At 30.7% G+C, this 21,057-nt stretch overlaps 1 protein-coding gene across 1 annotated transcript in view; it reads right to left on the reverse strand.

Moving 5' to 3' along the window:
* The window catches only part of LOC110027980 (armadillo repeat-containing protein LFR), a 24,997-nt gene extending 4,213 nt beyond the window's left edge, over positions 1-20,784 (reverse strand). Inside the window, exons 1-6 of the mRNA XM_020729652.1 lie at positions 20,547-20,784; positions 16,192-16,361; positions 15,565-15,707; positions 2,370-2,626; positions 1,886-1,991; positions 1,666-1,804 (exon numbers count right to left, since the gene is read on the reverse strand). Coding sequence (XP_020585311.1) covers positions 1,666-1,804; positions 1,886-1,991; positions 2,370-2,626; positions 15,565-15,707; positions 16,192-16,361; positions 20,547-20,745 — 1,014 coding nt within the window. The 5' untranslated portion in view covers positions 20,746-20,784. The remainder of the gene's footprint in view (positions 1-1,665; positions 1,805-1,885; positions 1,992-2,369; positions 2,627-15,564; positions 15,708-16,191; positions 16,362-20,546) is intronic.
* Positions 20,785-21,057: the final 273 nt, after the last annotated feature.

Here is a 21,057-nt window from a genome sequence, read left to right on the forward strand (position 1 = left end):
GGGCCGGGTGCGGTGGGCGAGGCCGTGGTTGCGGGGGTTTGATGGCGTTTGGGAGAAGATAGACACGGAACATCAGCGAGGAAAACTTCGAATCGGCGATCTTAGGGAGGCAGGGAGCTTCCACCACATGTTCCTAGGCAAGATATAGGCACGCCACTAGCAAAAAAAAATAGGATACAACATTTTTTAGTTATAAGTGTGTGAGTAAGACAACTAGCTAAAGCGGTGCTTTGACTAAAGCTTCCTACACTTATTGGGATATAGAATATTTTAAGTATGGTAGAAAGCTTTTCTAAATAGACTGGCGCATTACAATCCACCTTAACAGGGTTCCTTGTTGCCATGCTTCTAATGAAGTTAAGGCAAATGGGATGAATACTTTAGCATTTTAATCTTCTTAGCTTTCTCTTCTAATGTTTACTTCACCATTCGATATTAGAGAACTTTTCCACTCTGAAGTTATACTTCCATAATATCATTAACGTTATTCTTCATGGAATCATTCTCATCAAACTCAACTCTAGTTCATTAATAGATTGTAACTCTTCAAGGCCTCTCTCTATGGACATTTAAAAATCACTGAAATCTATTGAAGTTTATTCCTTAGAGTTATTGGAATCACTCTGGATTATACGCTTTTCTAAACATAACAGATTGGGATTTCATTATCAAGGAAAATATGGTATGCTATCTACATTAATTTCAGCGTTAAAGATATAAATCCCAAAGAGTTGCTAGATGGTTTTTCCACAAAAAGAGATTTCTACTTCAATAATTGTTGCACTTGTATGATCGTTTTAGTCAAACCCATTTAAATTGGATTTAAGATCATTTGTGATGAATTTACCCTAAGTAAAGATAAACATCATCATTTCTCGATCAAGCAGAAGGATAGGCTACTATCAAATGACTCATAACTGCCTTGTATACAAATGCAAAGCTTACACCAATTACCAATGATGATCGCACCACAACAAACTCTCCAGAGAGTTCTTTGTACCTCAAAGTTGACGCAATATCATTAATGCTGAAGTTCAATTACCAACAAGTTGATCAACGAGTCAAATTAGACAACCACATGGGATGAAAACAAATTATCAAATGACCCCTGCAATGCCTTGGCTAAATTCTTCCTTGTTTGATCAGATTTGCACCTATAGTTATTATTTTATCGTAATTATTCTCTAGCATGCACTTGTTCACTTTAGAATAAGCATGATGTATTGAACTCAAAATTATTAAAGATTGAATTATTAAAAAAATTAAAACTTTCATCCATCCATGAATTGGAAACTGTTGTTCCATTCCTTCGTCCCTAGCTAAAAGTATGAGAATCAAGAGAATAATGCATATACGTGTTCATTGACTTCATATGTCCTCCCCTCACGGTTACAAAGTATTTTGAATTTTCAAGTAGTACGTTGCTTTGGTTGAAATGCTCATTTTCTTCATCAAGGAATAAATAAATATGCAAGCAATCTTCAACCTTCATTAATTTCCTGGGCCACGCCTTCTTCGCTCACTAACCTTTAACCACAAGAGGAAGAAAAACTCTCATATGCTCTAAAATAATATGGCTGATAATTAAGGTTTTCTTTAAAACGGATAAAGCTCTGGTAGGCCACAGTTATTAAGTGAAAAACATATTTCAGAAATTCCACAAACCTGAGCAGCAGAAGGAAGAAGAAACGGCTCATTGTCAGGATTAATTATTAGGCGGCCAAGAAGTTCAGCAGCTGCGCAATGCCATGCCTTCACGGATGATTCCAGCATTCTCATAATGGCATGCACTGCATCTTTTTCCCTGTTTTGATAGAATTTAAATTAAATGAATACAAGACAGTAAAACAGACACAATAATGCCTTTATGATAAAATTGCCTTACGTTATTTTTACGAAAGAAGGCTTTGATGAGCTGAAAATTCGAAGGTCAAGCAGAGGTGACAAATTTACTAATGTCTCAAGTGCATTGGTTATGAGTTCTTCATCTTCTGTTCAATCACACAGCATCGCATTACTTTCAGCAGAGACGACAATCGAACAGAGAAAAGAATCGAGTTTACATGTAAGAAGTACATTTCGTGCCCATCTATCATGCACCATTAAAAGGTAAAAAGATCCATGGAAAAAAATACTTGAAGAGATTAGTTCATTAATTATAGGTTAAAACTCATTCATCACAACAAAGTGTCAATAACACAAACAGGGCATAAATAAATCACAGTAGCAATATTATTGAAGCATAATTCTCTTTGTTCTTGTATTTCATCAAAAAAGTTATCTGCACTGCCAAAGAATTTCCTATAAATAATAAAACATATGAACTATAAAATGTTTAAACACTTAAATGAGAAGAAAATAATGTTTACCCATATATTGATCTTCAATGGATTGGAATAGTGTCTCCAAGCAATGCCTATTTTGAGCCATAATTATCTCATTTTCAGGCATGAAAGAGAAGTTGCGAATGATATTTGAAGCAGCAACTGCACATTGCTGTTTTTCTGAGCGTCCTTCATCATCAAGATTAAATAAACCATCTTCTTCAAACCACCACTCTGAAACCCGGTTCTTTGAAGCCTTGCGAACTGAGGTATCCATGTTCGACAAAGCATTCCCTGAGTTGCTATAAAAGAAAATTTAAAGATATAAAATTCTACAATTGAAATTGTGACGTAAATCAAAACAAAAAATGATCGACTAATAATGACAATGACAAAAGAGCAAGCAATACCCAAATACTAGAAGTACATGAAATCAATAATCATAGTAAAGCAGGAGAATTGTCCAAACTTAATCAATCGCAATGAACATCGAACAAAAAATGCATATTTGCTACATGAAGTTGGTAGATTTTGAATGCAGGGGACAAATTTATTTCAGAACAATGAACAGAGGATGATGAATAATACAGCTATGTAAGAAAGCAAATAAAAATTAAAAATATATATATCCAACAGCATTGACAAAGTTATAAGCTATCCATCCTAACAAAGGTTAATATTAAGAGCAGAATGGACATAATGTTGAATATATAATTTAAAAAAAATGAAACTGTTCAGGTGAATAGATAAATTTAGGGATATATCGATTGCAGCTATCCATCCTAACAAAGGTTAATATTAAGAGCAGAATAGACATAATGTTGAATATATAATTTAAAAAAAATGAAACTGTTCAGGTGAATAGATAAATTTAGGGATATATTGATTGCTTTAATTAATTATTGATGAGAATATCAAGAATGCAGTTAGTTTCCATGGTCATGTTTATCTTCAATTAACTTAAATCTGAAAGTGACGTAAGTAGTCATAACTAAGAAATCAGTAGCCTTCATCAAATTGACCATAAATTGACCTAATAACTCACTTGTTGGTGCCTGATATTTTTCATAATTTCCTAACTTTAAATTTTAGAGTGACCTTAAAAAAAATTTAAATAAAAAAGGATAAAAAGATCTAGATCTACCACAGCCAAACACAAGTGAACCGAAATCCAATGCAATTCAAGGTGGTCGACTCAACCCACATCAACAAAGCTAGTAGAACCAACCTGCTTTTATTTGTTAGTCTGATTCCCCAAAAAAATGATGAAGATCGTGCACTAATACGCATGCCAATGCATGCAGCTGCTTCTAGCCAATGTCCATAGTTGTTGTTGAGAGGAAGAGTCTGATGGAAGTGATAATCATTAAGGCTCATTTAGTATGGCTCCTATTTAAGGAGTTAGTAGATCCTTAGGGAAGAAGACTGCTGAGACAATGTAATGGCAAAAGGAATGAAATTGTGTTATACTTTCGAGTTATATAGCTCATGTTGCCTTAGCACCCAGCTCTAGCTCCTTTCTTTTTCGGATCAAACTTGGCCATTGTTTGCCCATAAGAGCCTACATCTTTAACATACTTTTCACATGCTACAGATTCCTTTGCAGATGATGACTCACTGCCCTTCTTCTCCAAGCAAGAGTCTAAGTTGTGTTGCTTTCAAAGTGTGTTTTTTGAAGCTCTAAATAAAATCTTCTTTCAACACAAATAAAGATTGCGAATCTGATCTCCCATCTTTTATGTGGTTTTTCCCCTTCTACGGATCACACTTGAAGTGTCTTCTGATGGCAACGATGCATGCTTGCCATTCCAAATTTGTGCAAAGAGGTTGGTTCAGTCATGGAGTTATTTTGAGTTTGCTAGAACAAGTCTTATGGATGCTTGCTTGTGATTAGTTCCCATGACTAATTCATCAGGAGTTTCACTTAGGAAACTCCTATGATGAAAATTTGAAGGTCATCAGACTGAGTAATCGACAAGTAGAGTCAATCCTTCTCTAGGCCATGTGTGTCCTCTTTGGCACTTTTTTCCTGATTGGGTTAAAACTAACAAATCTTTCTAACAGTTCACGCCTAATTAAATTTGACTCATTCATGTGAGAAATAGTTCTCGCCATTAAATTGGAATAAATCGCTTAAACTACCCTTGCTTGTAGGGATACGTTATAAAGGACCATCAATTCATCAGCAAGTAAGCAGTCTTTTTTGGCCCCAAGGCTATAACCATAGCAAACCAAATCACATCAACATGGCATAGGCTCCTTGGCGGGCTAAAAGTTTCATAACTATGACCTTTCTCTGGTGCATTGACCTCAGTGTTGCAATAAAAGAGGACTTTGGAAAATCAACAAATTAATTGGTGTAGTTGCAACGTGAATCCAACCATTTGCTAAGTTTGATAGGGCCAGTAAGTAAAAGACCCTCTATAGTAAACATCCCTAATATGTTTTTGAAGGATTTCTTACTTCATAGATGAGGGGCAAAGTCCATTGAAACTGACTTCATTTACTTCGCTGTAGATATGCCATTTCAAAATAGAGGATGAAGAATATTATGAAATTAATCCAAATGGGATTAGTCTTTTTTCCTCAATTTGTTACGATTAGTTTAGTATTCATAATTGATCATATTTTATTAGGCAAGAGATAGTTTTTAAGTAGGAATGCAAATCAAGACAGTGATATTTAAACTAATATAAACTCAACCAATCTAACACACAAGCAAACCAATCTAACACACAGGCAAACGGCCACCTAGAATAATCTGAATCATTGGTGCGATTTGAAAGTGTTTTTTAATTGTGTGATCAATTTTATGATGATCGAAGCAATCAAATTCTTCAAAAGAATGATTCACTACATCAATTCTAAAAGTCAGTTTCATTTTACTTAGGAAGACTATCTTCCCATAAATCATGTCAAACGAGCCTCCAAAAGTCAAGAGAATAACATCCAACTTCGGAAAAAATATTACATCCGAACTCCGCATGCAGAGCTGCTCGCGGAGTCCAATCTCAAGCTGACACGTGAAAAGTCGGGGTTCACCTACATATAAAATGAAAAAAATAAATGAAAAAGTGTGGCCCGGCCCAATCGATGTGTTACTTACCCTTGCCGATGATTTATATGAATATTTCATCGCGTCAATTATATTCCTCCGGATTTCAGAGTCTTGCCCATGTGTTATAAGAAAATATTTGATGTGTTATTTATATTCATCTACGTTATTTATCCTTTGCCGCCGTGTTATAGGAAAATTCTCTTGCATTATTTTGAATATTTTTCACGTTATTCATGTGTTATTGGTGTGTTATTGAGGTGATTTTGAGTTGTTACTATTCTTTAAACAACAATATCAACTCAAAATCACATTCATAACACATGAATAGCACATCAGTAGAAATTTTAATCTTGTCATTGGATTGTATCACCTCAATTACAGATCAATAACACATTAAAAACAGTGACTGAGGTGATTTTGAGATATTATTATTCTTTAAACAACAATATCAACTCAAAATCACCTCCATAACACATGAATATTACATCAGTAAAAATTTTCATCTTGTTATTGAATTGTATCACCTCAATAACACATAAATAACACATGAATAACACACCAATAATACATTAAAAACAGTGACTGAGGTAATTTTGAGATGCTATTGTTCTTTAAACAACAATATCAACTCAAAATCACTTTCATAACACATTAATAACGCATCAGTAAAAGTTTTTATCTTGTAATTTGGTTGAATCACCTCAATAACATACTAATAACACAAGAATAACGTGAAAAATATTCAGAATAACATGAGAGAATATTCTTATGGATTGAATATTCTTATAACGCATCGGTCAAACCGGGTCGCACGTTTTCATTCTTTTTTTTTATTTTTTATGCAGGTAGGCCCCAACCTTCCACATGTCAGCTCGAGATTGGACTCCGCAAACAACTCTGCATACGAAGTCAGGATGTAATATTTTCTCCCAGTAGGCCCCAACCTTCCACATGTCAGCTCGAGATTGTACTCCGCAAACAACTCTACATACGAAGTCAGGATGTAATATTTTCTCCCAACTGTGAGACTATTCTTAACCCTTTTTGGAAATTTCCCCAATTTCAGAGAACTTTAATACTTATAAAAGTTTATCTTAGGGAAGAAAAAAGGGGATGTTGCATTTTAAATCTCGTTAAATGCATTGGGAATCTTTAAAGCAACATTTTGTTTTTGTTTTTTTCCTTAGAAATGGGCAAAAAATAAAATTTACATATCTTTCATAATTTTTTATGATTTATTTCAATTTTTTAGTTCCCCAAGCTATTTTTATTTTAAAAAAAATGTTAATGTGACTTTCTGTAAGAATTCTTAGGGTCAATTAAAAATATGGTTTTAATCAGTAGTGTGACACAATCAAAGAATAGAATGTGTCAAACAGAGTCCACCCACTCACATTTTGAAGTGGTAATGGAAAACTGCATACCACTTAGTGTGTTCGATAGTGAAATGAGTCCCATTTTTATTGAGGTGACGAAGTTAGTTTTTATAATGCCTCAATGTTAAACAATATCATATTAGCTTGTTTGTCATCTCATGTGCTCTCTAATTGATCATATGACAAATTACAAATTATGTCAAATTTGAATGCCATATGTCACGATTGGACCCAAAAGTTTAAGATTATTAAAGTGGGAAAAGATATATAGACAAATTTTTTTCTTTAAATAACATATATAAGAATTTATAAACATAAATTTTTAATTTACAAAAGACTCAATTAGATCCAAAAGTTAACTAAAAAACTATCCATCAAATACATCAAAATTTAAATGTTTTCAAATACAACCGATACAAAAATTTATTATATTACCCGTGTCTTGCAGCTCCTCATCGACTATAAAGAATCCTCTCTTTTCACTAATTTAGCTTCAAACATTTGCTTCCATAAAATAATTTTAAAATATAATAACATAAGGCTTAGGAACCAATATACATGTAAAATTCTTTTTTAAAAGATAAACATTTCTTATTAATACATTTAAATAAAATTCATTTGTATCAAGTTGTTATCCATTCCTTGTTTTTATCAATCTAGTATTTAAGTTTTGTATGACATACATCGATAACAAGAACAACATCTAAAATATACATTTAAGATCCAAACATCTTAATATTTTTTTTATGTAATCCATGAGGGTAGACAAATATTTTTTGCACAATTACAATCATCATCAACTAGTACTAAATGGAGCGACACTACCCATCTACATGTAGATGCAAGCATTCATATACAATAATTCATTTGCATTTCTCTAATTAAACATATATTTTAATGATATATTTTACATATTATTTTAATGATAATCCATTAAAACTACATGTGAAGAATAATGTTTTGAGATTTTATTTATGGCAATAAAAAATCAATTTAAACAAATTAAAACAATAATTTGTATCAAAAAAAAAATTTCGCTCAATACATATAAGAGACGATAACAAACAATACACTAAATTTAGAAAAACAAAAAAAAACTATAAAATATAAAAATAATCATCCACTTTGAGACTTGTTTGTTTCTTTTTTCTATCACTTCTTTGGATAAAATACAAATAATATAATCATATATATACAACAACAACAAGCCTTTATCCCACTAAGTGAGGTCGGCTAATCATATATATAATTAGTATTTATTGGTTATTAATTTTTCTTACTGTGAATTTTTTATTATTTTTAATTTTGATTTAATTAGTTAAGTTTCTTTAATATTTTCTTTTCTCCTATAATTTAATTTAATAAAAAAATATATATTGTATCTATCCTCTATCTTATCCAATTAAGCTTGAGTGTCACTGGTTACATTTTTTTTTATTTAGTTAAAATGAGTACTAATAAATAAATCCACTATATAATGATTATTCTCCCTAATTTGCCTCAAAATTAAGTGAAGAAAACTCATTTTACTTTTTGCTTCACTTAGCACTATTCTAAACCTAGCCTAAATTATTCTTAATAACAGCAACATGATATATTCATGTAGTTATATCTTTATTATTATTAAACTATAAATTGAACAACATTAATTTTTTCATTATGAAATTAAGCATAAAGTTGATTCAATATTCTTATTATTAAAAAAAATCTTACAATAATATAATCAAATTTTAACAAGCAATATTTTACTAAATTTAATATTTAAAAATTAATAAAATTAAAATTTGTAATTTGAATTTTTAAATTAAATTTAAAATTTTTGCTAGTTTGATGTTTTAGATTCGACTTATGTTAAGAAAGGCAGAGACAGACCTAGAAAAACTTGAGCATATTGTATAAAAAAAATATTAATTTATTAGAATTAAATGAAAATATCATTCAATAGGACGCAATGGAGAAAAAGGATTCAAGTAGCTGACCTCACTTAGTGGAATAAAGGCTTCTTCTTGTCGTTATTTTTTATTCATACCTCAAAGTTTCTTTCTTCCTCCAGTTTCTTTTTTCTAAAACACCAACTCATTTTCTAGATTAGTCATACTCAAATAAATCTTGGTAAAAATTTGCATTGAAATTTAAATTAAAATTAAGATCTTCAATATTTTTTAAAAAAAGTTTAGTTAAAATTTAACATTTGATTTGGAGAATGAAAAGACTTAATTTCTTTCCAGCATAAAAACCTGCCTAAATTAAACTCAATTAAAACTTGCATAGGTATTCGTGCTCATATTGACAAGTGGAGGTCCTTCCCACCCGATTGTGAGCTCAATCTATTTGCATGTTATCACCATGTTGCTTGCTAGATCTCCCTTCCTCGTTCACCCTCTACCTCGCTCTTTGTCTCGCTTACTCAGCTCTCTACTTATAGTTGTAACAGGTAACCATGCGGTGTGGCTCTTTTTTTTTCATTTTAACACTTGTTTACATAGATTTCATTTTACAATCTTATTTTTAACAATTTTATAAACCATATTTTGAAATATATTAACTAAATTAAATCTAACTAAAATTTCTTATTTAAGTTATTATTCTTATATCATTGAATATATTATCATTATTTTATTAAATAGTTTGTTAATAATTAATTTTTAAAATTGATGCCAATTTTATCATACATTATTTATTATATTTTAATTTTTTAAAATAATTTAATTATTATTATTATTATTATTATCATTAGTATATATTAATATTATAATTTATTATTCTTAATTTATTAAATACATTAATATATAATATTCTTACATATTATTATAATTTATCAATGCATTATTTTTAATATAAAATGATATAGATAATATATGATATTCTCTTCGTTAGAAAGTAGAAGAATTTGAAATCTTTTACATCTCTTATTAGAACTAAGCCCGAAATCTTAAATTTACAAAGAAAAGAACAGGCAATCAAACTGTACATTTTTTTTAACATATATAAGAATTTACAAACATTAGTTTCCAAATCACGAAAAAGCCAACTAGCTCCAAAATTTTATTAAAACATTCGCCATCAAATACATTAAAATTTAAACTTTTTCAATGCCAACTGATAAATTTTTATTTATTATTATTAACAATCCCCTATAGTTCCTCACCAATCCCAAGCGAATTCTCTCATTTCATCTATTTAATTTAAAATAAATTTTTGTTAATATATAAATTCTCTCATTTCACTTATTTAATTTAAAGTATTTTTTCTCTAAAATATTTATTAACAAATGCATTAGTTAAAAATAACTTAGAGATTAAATATGTTTCTAAGAAATAATAATGTTAGGCTTAAAAATCAATATGCACGTCAATTTTGTTTTAAACCATAAATATCTCTTATTCATGAATTTAAATAAATGCATTTGTATAAAGCTATTAGTCATATATTTTCTTTATTATTTTAATAGTATAATTATAATATACATTCATCACAAGAGCACATCTAAAATATATCCTTAAGGTATGAACAATAAAAACAATAACAACAAGCTTTTATACTACTAAGTGGGGTCAACTACAAGAATCAATTTTCTTCATTGTACCATATTGAGTTACACAATGATTTAAAGTATTTATGTCATGATTTTCTCGACAAAAATTTTACGTTAGTTGTCGGCTAACTATTATAACTCTCCACTTTTTGCATTCTAGGCTTGGGACACGGCAATGACAGTGTTAATCCTTAAGGTATGAGCATCTCAATAAAATCTTCTATATCTAGCCAATGAAGATAGACAAGCATCTTTTGCGCTTCCTCGATGACACTATCCTTCAGCATACATATGAAAACATTCGTATATAATATGTTTTCTAGCATTTCTCTCATTAAACATATAATTTAATAATATTTTTTACAAATTATTTCAAGATATAACTACTTTAGTTGACATATGAAAAATACTATATAATACGCATGTTAATATGAAATTTTGGGCATAAAAATGAGAAATCAAATTAAATAACTTCTAGTAACATTTCTCTCATCAAGCACGAGTTCAAGCAAGGAGGGAACCGTCGCATGCCAATGATTATTTCACAAGATTATAAGTTGCTTAATTTGAATTCTTATTCTCAAGTATCAAGTCTCATATTAACATGTATATTATTCAACATTCTTCACAGCTTGAAATGACTATTTTATATATAAAAAATGATATTAAAGAGCATACTTGATAGGAGAAATGCAAAGCATATGTTATATAAGAATGTTTATATGCACATGATAAACGATGGACTCACCCTATTATGATACTAATTGTGGATGTTTGTAGCTACCTAAAAAAATAGTTGTCTACTCTCATAGGATAAACACGAACAAAGTTATTGAGAGTTGCTTTCATAATTATACATTTTAAATGGTGTCCCTATGATGAGTTTATGTTATAGAAAATTAAAGTATTAAAATGATAAATCATAAAGAGATAAATAATAACTTAATATAAATACATTGTATTAAAAAGTATGAATGAAAATGTTTATAATTTTAAAACAAAAATTTGGCATTCATATCAATTTTTAAGCCTTACATTTCTATATTTTAGAAATGCATTTAGTCATTGAGTTATTTAGCTCATCAATTAGTTCATGATTATTTTACAGGAAAATTACTTTAAATTAAATCGTTTAAGAAAAGGTAACAAGTTTACGGTTGGTGAGAAAGTATAAGAGGTAGGTAATAAAAAATATATATATTTTTGCCTCAAATGCATTTAAAAAAAAATAAATTTAATAAGCTTTTGAATTTATTTGGCTCTTTAACCATTTGAAAAATTGTATTTGTGCATTCTTAAATATATTCGTTAAAGAAACACTTTAAATCTGACCACCTCTTTCAGGCATAATAATTTCAACTTTGCGTGACATAAGATGCAAAAGATTTTAAATAATAAAGACAATATTATATTTTAGCTATATCATTTTATACGTTTTAAACAATGCATTAATAAATTAGAATAATATGTAATTATATTATATATTAAGTTATTTAATGAAATAAGATTAATAAAATGAATAAGAATTACAAGTAGATTTAATTTATTCAAAATAACTTAAAATTTAAATAATGAAATTATTTTAATGAAGGAATAAAAATATTTGCTAAAATGAAAAAAAAAATGACACCACATAATTGCTAATCATGATTATTAAAGGCAAAAGGGAAGAGCTCAGTGGAGACAAACAAGGAAGGGAGATATAGCAAGAAACCAAACAAGAGAGAATACAAGCAAGTAGAGTACTCGATAGAATAAAAAAGGGGACCTCCACATGCCAAACAGAGCATGAGCACCTACACAAGTTGACGATGGGGTCAACCGCATAAGATTGAATCCAATCAACTTAGATATGATCTTTTATGCCAAAAATGTTTTATTTTTCCTTCCCTAAGACAAAAAGTTAATTTTAACAAAAAAAATCTTAAAATTAAAAACCATAATTTTGATTTAAGTAGACAAACCCCAACTAAGGGTTTATGTAAAAAAAGTGAAATTAGAAACAAAGTCGGTGTCTTGAAAATCTAAAGAAGAAAAAAGCAACATGAAAGTATAAATACAAATTAGCAAAAAATATAAATTTATTTTAAAAAACCAAGATACATAAATTCTATTATTTTTCTTTCTATATATTAAATCTAACAAAAATATTGCAATTTGAATATTGATAATATCGTACAAGAAAAATTATTTTGTAATAATAAGAATATTAAAATAGTTTCATGCTTAATTTTATAATAAAAATAGTAATGTAGATTAATTTATAGTTTAAAAATGATAGTGATATATTTAAATAAAATCCTTAAATTAAAGTTACTTCAAAATGAATTTGATTAGTGGTAGAATAATAATAAACAAAGCATTTATTTTCAACATTTTGAAGCTAATTTAAAAAAAATAATCATCATCAAAATAGAGGATCTATTTATTATATTATGTAATTCATTTTAAATTTAACTTAAAATAAAATAAATAAAAATAAAGTCAAACTTAGTTAAACAGAATAAAAATGTAGAAAATATTAAAATAATTTTATTAAAATAAATTAGATGAAAAAATTAAAGAAATTGCTAATTAAAAATTAATATTAATAAAAAATCATAGCTAATAAATCAGTAACTTGATAAATATTAATATTGTATATGATCATATTATAGGGATTTCATCAAAGGAAGTGGCTTTCAAACAAGAAAGGCAAATAAATCTCATAGATAAAGTTGACAAATATATTTCCATCTTATAGTAATGATTTTTATTTCCCGAAATTTAGTCAATTGTTTGTCATAGTCTCTTCTATGTATTAAACAAACTTTTATTGATACATAGTATTTCTGAAAGTTTAATCATCTATTGGAGAAGAGCTAGCAATCAAATATAAGCATATGCAATTAAGTGTTAGTCATATTGTATCAAGATTTATACAAATCTCAAGATAAAGCACATTTATCATATTCGTATGTTCTTGTATCTTTCAATTCTTTTGAAGGTTGTCAGGAGCTCATGGAAGTTCTGTTCTACTATTGTCTCAACTTTCATTGGACCATTCTTTGGGCAAACTCGACAACAAGAAAGACCGTTTTGTTCAAGTCCCAACTGATAGTTTACGTTTTAGCTTTTGAATCTTGTTTTTATTGTACCTTTTCATTTGATTCATTGTTAATGGAAAGCATTTCAGGAATGCTTATGCATAATATGTAAAATGTGATGCAAAACTTGTCAAGTCTTAGATTTATTTTAGAGATCTTAACAGTAGCTCTTCCAATTAACACCCTATAAAGCGGCATAGGGAATGATAATTGGACATCCCCCCAATTCAATAAGAGCGATTACAATTGCACTTAGGCTACTTTGGGACACCCACCTATAAAAAATTCATAACTAGTGAATGAGACACTTAGACAAAGAAAGGATCCCCATGCACGCCGATAAAATCATATATGACGACTCAAGAAACAAGCAATAACTTTGAGGCAATGGTCAATGGATAGAAGTAGATGAAGCTCACTCTTAAAATGCAGGTTATACCTTCAGAAAATGTTTGCCCATCATGGCATCCTTAATGCCTCATTTCATCTTCTTCACATATAAGCTCTCCTCTATTCCCTTGAGACCTTCAGGGTTTCTCAAATTTATGGAGGAGATCCAACAGCTTTGCTTCCTTGTAATTTACGGCTAAGTGTCCTTTAGAGATGAATTGGAGTGGGTTGGTTGTTACATCTATGCTTGGAGTAGAGTCCATCGTGTGGGCCCACTTAATGCGTAGTCATAGGGGAATTAGGCCCAATTCAATTTAGAAAGCGCGCAGCCACAATAGATTTAGTTATCGCAAACATGTATTGAGTTTGTGATTCCAACTTGTTTGGATCTTTGACTGCCATGGAAGGAACACCAGGCAATATGGTGGCAAATCTATCTAAAAGCACTCTAAATACCGTAATCTGAGCCGCTACTCGGGAATGTAAATCAGGTATACTGGCATATAGCCAAGTGTCCAATAGATAAGCTTATTATTTCGTGCAATAGATCCAAGGCAATTACAATTACATATTATATGAAACGAAATGTTGGGAAATAATTAATGAAATTATGGCCAACTGTAGTAATTTATGACCACGTTGTAATTTTGCATTATTTACACATGACTGTACAGGACCTGATTGAATCAGAGGTGCCTAATTACAATCCAAACATATGAGATTATCGTTGCAATCGTGTAATGAGTTGGTGATGGCCATCTGATTGAACCTTGAGCAACATGGAGTTCAATGGTGACGGAAAACTATATATGCTCCAAAGACATCAAAATGCACCATTACATGGGAATGTAGATCGGGTAAATTAGCACAAAGCCATGTTTCAATCCAATGTGGCATAACTAATTAGACTTTTTTAAAATATATCAAAGGAATTAAAACTATATATTATATGAAACCACATGTTTTCCAACACTTTATGTCCAAGTATAGTAATTTATGGCCATGTTGAAATTGTGCATGATGTACACATAATTATACTTTGCCCAATTAAGTCAAAAGGAACATAATTACACCCCCAAGCTTATGAAAATATGTTGCGCAAACATTTAATAGGTTGGTGCAGGGCCTGCGGGCCATATTTTTCAAACATTTCACCGAAATGGAAGGAACATAGGGCTAGATGGAGATGCATCAATCTAAATAAACTTGAAATGTGTCAATTTGAACCACCGCTTAGGAATGTAGATCGAGTATATCAGTACAGAACCATGTTTCAAACCAACTTTTTATAATAGATCAGCATGTTGTATAATACTTTTAAGGTAATCAATATTATGTGTTACATAAAACCAATGTTAAAAAATGATTTATGGCCAAGTTAAGTGTAATAAGAAAGAAAAATATTATGGATCCATTTGTGTTTAAACCGAATAAAAGGATCAAATAAAAAATAATTATATTAATATAATTCTGGAAGAAGCTCCTACTAACTATAAGATAGCATAAAATAAACTCAATTGTGTAAGAGTTTCAGGCATGTAAAATAAAAGCCAAAAACTAGACATAACATGTAAGGGAAAATTTGGCAGAAAAAATGACATCAGTGTAATTTATTCAAATTTATCAAAACTGACTTAATATCAAATGTAATTTAAAAATGAAAAAATGAGAAAATGACTAAAAATTTCAACCAAACTTTTCAAACAAGGTTGACAATGTTAAAGGGGATGCACTTAAACACAAGTTATTAATGGGACAGGTTGAAAGAAAATACAAGAAAAGATAAGTAACATACCCTGGATGAGCAGGAACATCAGTAGAATTTGTCAACTCATACTCATTTCCAAAACCCGTAACTGTAGAACTTTCTCCAAGTGATCTTAGCCTTAATGACCTTTTGTAATCCCTAGGAATTGCTATGTCACGCCAATCATCTATCTAAAAAGATAGACAAAACCAAATGAGCACAATCAAGAATTTGGAATACAAAATGAATCCATTGAACCAGGGATGCCAAAATAAAAAAGTAAAGTTACTAATGGTCTAATTAATTAGTGTTCCCCATAAGGTCATCACAGTTCAAACATTACTGAAACACAATCATCTTTAACCTTATCTCAACAATATGGAAACTACTAAAACAAAATGAAGACAAACAAAACAATATACAAATGCAAGCACCATGCAAGAAAATTAATGCTTGATGGCTAATGGGCATTAATTGATTAAAGATAAACATGCAATGAGATAGAAAAACTATAACAAAAAGAAATGAAGACCAAAAATTTATGAACCCAAAAGTTAAGTAATTAAAAAAAGGAGAAATCATTAGAGCTTCTTGGAATAGAAAAAAGTTTGTTAATCTCTTGGAAGAGTAATATTAAAGGAAACGCAAAAAAAGAGTAAATATAGCAGCACCTACAACTTGAAGTAGAGCATCTAGCAGTCCTTGTATCTTAGCAAGAGGAGTCGCATCTCTACGCAGATCATCCTTCTCTTTAAATGAAAGCAACGACAGAGTGTTCAATGCCCATGTTAACTCGCTCTTCAAACCACTTTGAAGAGCTAGAACAATCCTTTTATTATTTTGATCTGGTGAATAGTTGCATAGGATAAGCAAACAGAAAGGATTTTGCATTCCAATAAAATTATTACTTTCAATAAAATACTCCCTTAATGAGAAACAAGGTTACAACAAGATCATATAAGCATCATGTAATCAATGGAAAGTTTGCCACAATTGTATCAAATTAAGTTGCCTGGTAAATCCATTAAAGTGGAAGAAATCATTGTCATATCAGCTTATTAATTCACGTGTCTTGTCATTACAATTTGCAAGAAATTGTAAACGAATAAAATTTTAGATCGACACTCATTAGCAGTCAAAATGAAATAAATTTATTATGCATTATCAAATATTCAATGGATAAAGAAAAGAAAAGAAGCAAGCATTTACAATGCAAACAAATCCATATATAATAAAAAGAGACATAAATCAGAAGATACAAATGTAATTGAAGATTTTCAACTATAGTAAGCTAATTTATAAGTGCTAAAGAGGAGTTTTTGAAAAGAGCAAGTGCACAAGCTTTGATCTGTAAGAGTCTGCACTAGCTATCCCTTGGCCTTGGTCTAGATGATAGAGGAAAAGTCGTAACTCTAGTATAATGTCTGCTCTAAAATTCAAATATTTAAGACCATGAGGCTCTCTTTATCCTACTAAAACCTGACAAAATCATTGAAATTTATCGAATACATCAATGGCTCAGAAGATTGCAAGTGAAATATCCAACCAATACAAAGAACAATTCAAACTGGTAGTCAAAAATCAAGAAAACTAGTTCAAATAGCTAACTACAGTTACACGTCCAATAATCTTAGGAGATTTAGGAATCTGCAATGAAATGTAGGAGATGCACCAATAAAGCAAAAGATAGAATTAAAGCTAAAGTAATGAGATGTAAACTTTTTTACACTGAACCAATGAATAAAGAACTATTGAACCAAATCATGTCAACTTAACCCTTGCCACCTTAGGGTCCCAATTATTTGCAAAAGGTTTTTTTCATTTTTAGCTGTCTATATTTTATTATATAAGATTTCCAGTCAAAAACTTACACTGCAAATAAATCTGCATCTCATAAAACGAGAAACAAATCAGAAGATACAAATGTAATTAACTATTTTTAACTATCGTTAAAGAATTTATGATTTTAAAGAGAAGTTTTTGAAATGAACAAGAAACAAGAGCATTACTCTGTATCCAATGGTCTCGATCTAGATGATAGGGTACAATCATAATAGTAGTTTGTTTAGGACCATGAACTTTCTTTATCCAAATAAAACCCACAAATCATTGAAATTTATTGATTACATCAACGGATCAAAAGATTGTAAGTGAAATATCCAACCTACATAGCTAACTGCAGTTACATGTGCACCAAACTTAGTTGATTTAGGAACCTGCAATGAAATGCAGATGCACCGACAAAGCGAAAGAAAAATAAAACTAAAGCTAAAATAATGAGGTGTGCCCTTTCTTTTTACATTGAACCCAGAAAAATATTGAAAATCAGATGTCAACTCAACCGTTGCCATCCTAGGTACCAACTATTAGCAAAAGACTTATCCCTTTTCAAATCTTGTCATCGTAACATCCGTTTCTCTCCCCTCATCTATCTTTTCTCCGCTTACCTGATCCTAGCTGCAAGAAGTGACTGCTCCATTCCAATCATCATTGAGCATCCCCTTCCTCTCTCGTGAGTTGGGATTCTATAACCACGTCACCATTGCACTCTACCTCCTCAAAACCATCAAGTGTAATAATTTGGAGCAATAATATATAATTTTGGTTTAGCTTGTAACCAGAATTCTCACAAATAAATATCAAAAAGGGAGGGGGACAAATCATAATTTTGGAGGGAAGGACCTACATAAAATTATCAAGAAAGACCTTCCCCCGACATAAAGTAGGTTCCTGGAAGATCACCACCATTCCTTCGATTGGAGAAAGCTACACAAGTGTCTAAGAGGGAGTGAGTGAAAGATCATAGAGATTGTGGGATAGAAGGAAGGGACAATAAGCACAATCCAACTAAGACATCTCAAGTAGAATAGCATAGTAGGCAGGGCCTCATTATTGGAGATTGTGTGAGCACCCTCACTTGAAAGATTGGAGTCATATTTTACCATTTCTTCTTTTTTCCTTTTCCACTCCTCTTATTCATGTGTGATTTAGCTAACACCAAACAAAATGACTTATTTCTCAAAATTTTACCTCTTTCTCCATCTACTTCCACCAAAATGAGAATTAAAATACTCTACAGCAATATCGAGTGGATATTACATGTTAATTATATTAAAATTATAGCAATTAATCATTAAAAAAAAAATTAAGACGCTTGTGGTTTGACCAAATATGGATTAAATATTCATTCTTGGGGCAATAAATCTTCAATTAATATAGCTAGAACTTCATTCACTTAGCTAAGAATTTGAATTGAAATTAAGCATAACTAATATGAATTTTAGAATTTTTAAAAGTTAAATAATTAAAAATGTTAATTGAATAATTTGATATTTATTGCTATTTTAAATTGAGGGAACTTACACACATACAACACAATTTTAATGTCTTTACTTATCTACCACCTAAACATTCATATTTACGTGCATGACACTCAATTCATTAACATCACATCAAAAATATCATCATCACTATCTTTTAAATAGTGAAATACACATTTTCATGCTTAGGTTTATGGCAACAAGCTGCTATAAGTGCAAATATCAAATTTTGGGTATTAGAATCGTGTGGTTTTTATGTAAATTTCCCTTTAAATTATTATGGGAGCCAGTGCTTGAAGTTACTTATGATTTGTGATCTAAGATTATAAGACATCAAGTTTCAAGTATATCTTATGTGTTGTTACAATTATTTTATAGAGAATAAAAGTTATTGACTCCTAAATAAGAATACTATTATGTATCTATTGGATATGGATTTTTCCTTCATAATAATCTATTCTAATGGTAATTTCCTTTAGTTGTTGATCATAACCTAGTTGTTGATTATATATGATTAGCCTCTGACAATGCTAAGTTGTTGAGACAAGCATAATTCAATTATATTGCGTATGGAATACATTAACTTGTCTTTAGCATACATACCCTTCCCTTTGATGGAATCTTAGGTCCGCATTGTGATGGATAAATGTAATAACTGCATTTCTATTATGTTTAGGTAAATATAATTGCAATGATGATGAGTTTTAATAGCTCTGATCAATTTATTCTTGTATATATGAATATATAGTATGAATAAAAGTTTGTATTGAAAATCTATGGTGTGTTTTTTTTGTAACCATCTTAAATTATTAAGACTCCAAATTTTTTCAACAGATTTGGCCTGCGTAGCATCACAGGTCGCCTCCCCTTCAGCCATTGCTACAAAATTTTTCTTCTCATCTCCTTCTCAGTTTTTTTTTTTTTTTTTTTAATTCCATCGTTCAGTGTTTATTGCCTTTCTTATTCACAAGCAAGAAACCCAATGAATATTCTCCATCATCCCTTTTTGTCATTGGTCTCAGTGTTTATTGCCTTTCTTATTCACAAGCAAGAATGAAAATTCTCCATCATCCCTTTTTGTCATTGGTGTCGGAAGCCATAGGTTTTCATCCTTTGCAAAAAGAAATTAATTAGCTCATTGGACTTATTCTTAACTTGGAGCTGACATTATAGTTTAACTTTAAAACCTTACTATATGAGGTACAATGATGGAAGATCTAATCAAGTTATCAACTTGCAAAATGTTTTGGCTATTTAGTATAAGTGTCGAGTACTAGATAAGTGTCAACAGCAGAAAAAATTTAAATCTTAACTCAGTAGTAATATGCAGCACACATACTGATAGAAATAATAGGCAACAGCAAAATTTTTATGTGAAAGATCCGGCAATGAAGAACACAATGAGGCCTGATCCGATCAGATTCATCCAATATGGATTTGAAGCTACAGACTTCCGCCCTTCTCTCCGACCAGACCAGAATAGATAGGGTTACATAAATATGAACACGCGTTTGTCCTTGTTGCTACAACATATGTTGATAAACAGCAAAATTAATTATGTTATAATTATTAGGCAACAGCAGCTTGAAGAAAGAAAATGCATAACACAAACATTTAACAAACTACGGAAAATGATATGGATTACGAAGAGAAAGAATTTAAATCAGGATGAGTTCGCAAGAAATATTGAAGGAATGCTCAGAAACTTACCGGCAAAGGAGATGGGAACTTGGAGGGTGGGGCCGAGAAGAGAAGCAGGAGGGGCGTGTGCCGCGCAGGCGGCGGACGCGGCCGCTGCCGCTGCGGCGGCGGAAGCAGCAGAACTTCCAGAGGTGCTTCCGATAGGTCGGCCGCGCTTCGCCGGAGTCCCGGTTGAGCCGGAGGCCTTTGCCGATTCCCTTTTCTGCATATCTGCTCTTGTGCTGATTGAGAAATCAGTTTACAAAAATGAAGGCAGCTATGTTGCTAAATAAAAACAACCCTAAAAATAAGACAAATTAGAGAGCTAACCCCTTCCCGAATTTTGCTTTAGGTTACAGGTAGAGTTAGTTTTGAGAGGTAATATACATGTAATATAGTACGTTTTGTTTTATATTTCCTGTTATCTCTTTGTATCCGCTTTATACTTTCTGTAGTCTCTTTGTAACCTACAAAGTATAATTTTGTACTCATACATATTATCTCCGTAATTTTACATCACATAATATTTTTTTATGTTCAC

This window comes from Phalaenopsis equestris, unplaced genomic scaffold, assembly GCF_001263595.1.
Source record: "Phalaenopsis equestris unplaced genomic scaffold, ASM126359v1 Scaffold000472, whole genome shotgun sequence".
In the NCBI taxonomy this organism is placed as follows: Eukaryota; Viridiplantae; Streptophyta; class Magnoliopsida; order Asparagales; family Orchidaceae; genus Phalaenopsis; species Phalaenopsis equestris.